The sequence below is a fragment of the Chelonoidis abingdonii genome, chromosome 7 (assembly GCF_003597395.2).
Source record: "Chelonoidis abingdonii isolate Lonesome George chromosome 7, CheloAbing_2.0, whole genome shotgun sequence".
Classification (NCBI taxonomy): Eukaryota; Metazoa; Chordata; order Testudines; family Testudinidae; genus Chelonoidis; species Chelonoidis abingdonii.
The window spans coordinates 35,052,554-35,055,426 of NC_133775.1; the positions used below are offsets into that span (position 1 = coordinate 35,052,554).

Sequence of the window (2,873 nt, forward strand, 5' to 3'; positions counted from 1 at the left end):
GCTGCAGCCAGGGAGTTGCAGCGCTGGCTGGGCTTTGTAAGTGTGTACACAGAGTGAGTTGCAGCGCTGTAACCCCTTCACCAGTGCTGCAACTCTCCAGTGTAGCCAAGCCCTGAGTTTCAACATCATGACTGCCACTCCCATCATCTGCTGCGATCCTGAGCCTTCGTCATTCTGATCCTGAAAGATGTCCTGACATGACCAGGCCACAGAGGAGTACCTAGATGACACTGGAATTCACCAGTAGCAGGGAGGGGTGACAAACACCACATGGGATGAAATGGGATTACAACTTTAACAGCAGCAACAACAGCTCCAGATCATTTCTACGAACTTCTCTTTTACCCCAAAGGTCAGTTATTACCATCTTTGATACCATGTGAGAAACTGTCAAATAAGGGTCTTTCTTTTCCTTCTAAAAGCTCTCTTCAGCTACCGGGAAGAGGAGCAAGGAATATTGCTAAAATGAAAGCCTTACTTTAATACTTTACATTTCAAATGCTAACTGTTTTTCCTTCTTTTCTGTATCTAATAGAAGGTTAAAAGAATTTTTAATGGTGTGTTTGCCATGGTACTAAGCAGACTCAAGTCTCTGTATACTAAACTCTGAACCTTATTTAAAACTGTTTTAATGTTGGACTGTGAGAGAGTCATGTTAACACCTCTGACTCTTTGGACCCATATATTCCATCTAAATTAATATATTTTATTGCCCCAGTCCTGCTTTCAGGGAACATAACATCTGGCACAACACTCACATAAATCTGCACACATACAGGGGGCTTGATCCATTTCCTGCTGTAAAATCATTGATTTAAACAGTTACTTTAGGAATGAATTTGGCCCATGATCTTTATCATAGCAGCTGTGCAGAGACATATGTTTCATACAAGATCATCTGTTTATTATTTTGATTATTCCTTGCTTTACTGAAAAAAGAAAGTTGATGGAATTCACAGAGACTTATTAAAGCTTAACTTTGTCCCTTTATAAGATTAAACCTATTTAAACAAGACAATGAGGAAAACTACCTAAAAGGTGACTTGCAAATTAAATTTTCCCCCCTCTTTGCTTCATGATAACATATAACAAAGGCCTGAAAAGTGTTTCTTCACATCCCTCTTTGACTGCTTTTTTTAAACCTTAGAAAGTCAGATTTTGTCTATCCTGAAACACTAGGGATGACTAGAAAGCTAGCAGGTTAGCCATGGTAGACATATATACCAAGGAAGTGAAACCTCATTGAAAGGGAATTTATGATTGTTTAAAAAGGTGTTAACAAAAAAACAAAGTGTTTAAGTTAAAACATTTTTCCTCTCAAACGTTTAAGTTAAATAAATGTTAACAGAAAACAAAGTTTTAAACAATCATAATAAAAATCAGTCCCCTTTCAACCCATCCCTTTAATTAACAGCTGAGGAAGCATACAATTGTCATTGTCAAAATAAGACCTCACAGTTCTAAGGTGAAAAACAAGCAGAAAGAGACTTTAAAATAAGGACTTTTTCAGGATCTATTAATGCAAAATTATAAAAATAAGGAGGTCAAAAACAGCTTCCTTCTCCTTTCAGGTCTCTCTTAGCATCACAATAGTGTATCTAATCAAAGCCTTAGCATTGTTCCCTATAGTTCTGGTTGGATGAATAATAATACTTTCAGATACAACTGCTGAGTCCTGCCTGAGTCGTCATTCTCTGGGGAATTGAGGGGCCTAGAGGGAGGTCCAAAGCTTAAAGGGGAACATCTTGGTCAGGTGACATATAGCACGATTTTATGAGTATCTGTAATGACAAGAAATCCTTATTCATAAGAAGAAATGTTACGTAAGGCCTCTGCTCATGTATTATATTTACTTACTGAGTCACAAATAATTTCCCAGTCCCAGTCCAATGCTCAGCAGCAGTAAGTTTCTGCAAGGATCCCACTTAACTTCCTTTATTTGCATGATGACTTGATACAACCATTAGACAATAGACAAGTATTATATCGCTCCCTCTGCCTGGATTCTCTAGGAACAGGCTGGGTTGGGATCAGTACAGGAGAAAAAGGGAGGGGCTCTTTCTTCCGGGCTTTTACAGCAGGAGGCTTCCTGAACGGGCAGGGGGAAGAAAGCCTTGGAACAGCGGCGCTCACCTCTTGCCCTCCTCATGCTGGGAAACAGCCCGTCTACCCCGACCTGCTCCCCCGCCCTCCCCTAAAGGGAGACCCCCGAGAGTTACCCCCTCTTAAAAGCCCCGCCCGCGAGACTCACCATAGGGAGACGTTCCCTCCCCTGGGGGGGCGAGGACGCCCCCCATTTCCACCCCCCGGAGGGAGACCCTGGCTCCCCCTCCCCATAGTGAGACCCCCTGAAAGGAGCCCTAGAGGGCTGCGCCAGGGCTCCCCTATGGGCCGTGTTCCAGGAGGAGGTAGCGCTGCCATGACCTTGGTCCCGGGCCTCCCTGGGGAGCGGCTGCCTCTCCCCTCCCCCCGGGCCCGCCCCTTTCCCAGCCTCCTCCGCGGCTCCCCCTCCCCTTGTCCCCAGCCCGGTGGAGCCACCGCAGCTCGACTCGCCGCAGCCACTTCTCGTTCTGCCGCGGTCGCCGAGGAGACCCCGGCCGCGTGCAGCCGCCCCGGACCCCGTTCCCTGCAGCCTGCGGTGCCCGCGGAGCCGCCATGAGCTGGGGCGCGGAGCTGTGGGTGAGTCGCTGCTGGCGCCTCATTGTGTCTGGGATTCACCCGCTCCTAGTCTGCCGAGGGACTCCCGGGGGAGCGGGGCCGGGGGCTGGCGGCCTTTTGTTCGGCTGCCGAGAGGAGGGACAGGCCCGTGGCCCTCGCGCCCCCTGGCAGCCGGGCCGAGGCGCTTGGGGGTGGGCAGCGGGGAGCGTTGGGGA

The 2,873-nt window shown here is 47.7% G+C and overlaps 1 protein-coding gene across 3 annotated transcripts in view; it reads left to right on the plus strand.

Annotated features, from left to right (window-relative positions):
* The window catches only part of FNBP1L (formin binding protein 1 like), a 141,071-nt gene that overhangs the window by 32,229 nt on the left and 105,969 nt on the right, over positions 1-2,873 (plus strand). The window contains exon 1 of one of the 3 annotated variants that reach the window (XM_032773030.2): positions 2,528-2,679. The exons of the other annotated variants lie outside the window; for them this stretch is intronic. Within the exon in view, the coding sequence (XP_032628921.1) occupies positions 2,656-2,679 (24 nt within the window). The 5' untranslated portion in view covers positions 2,528-2,655. Of the gene's footprint in view, positions 1-2,527; positions 2,680-2,873 lie in introns of those variants that run through there. 3 annotated transcript variants of the gene reach the window in all.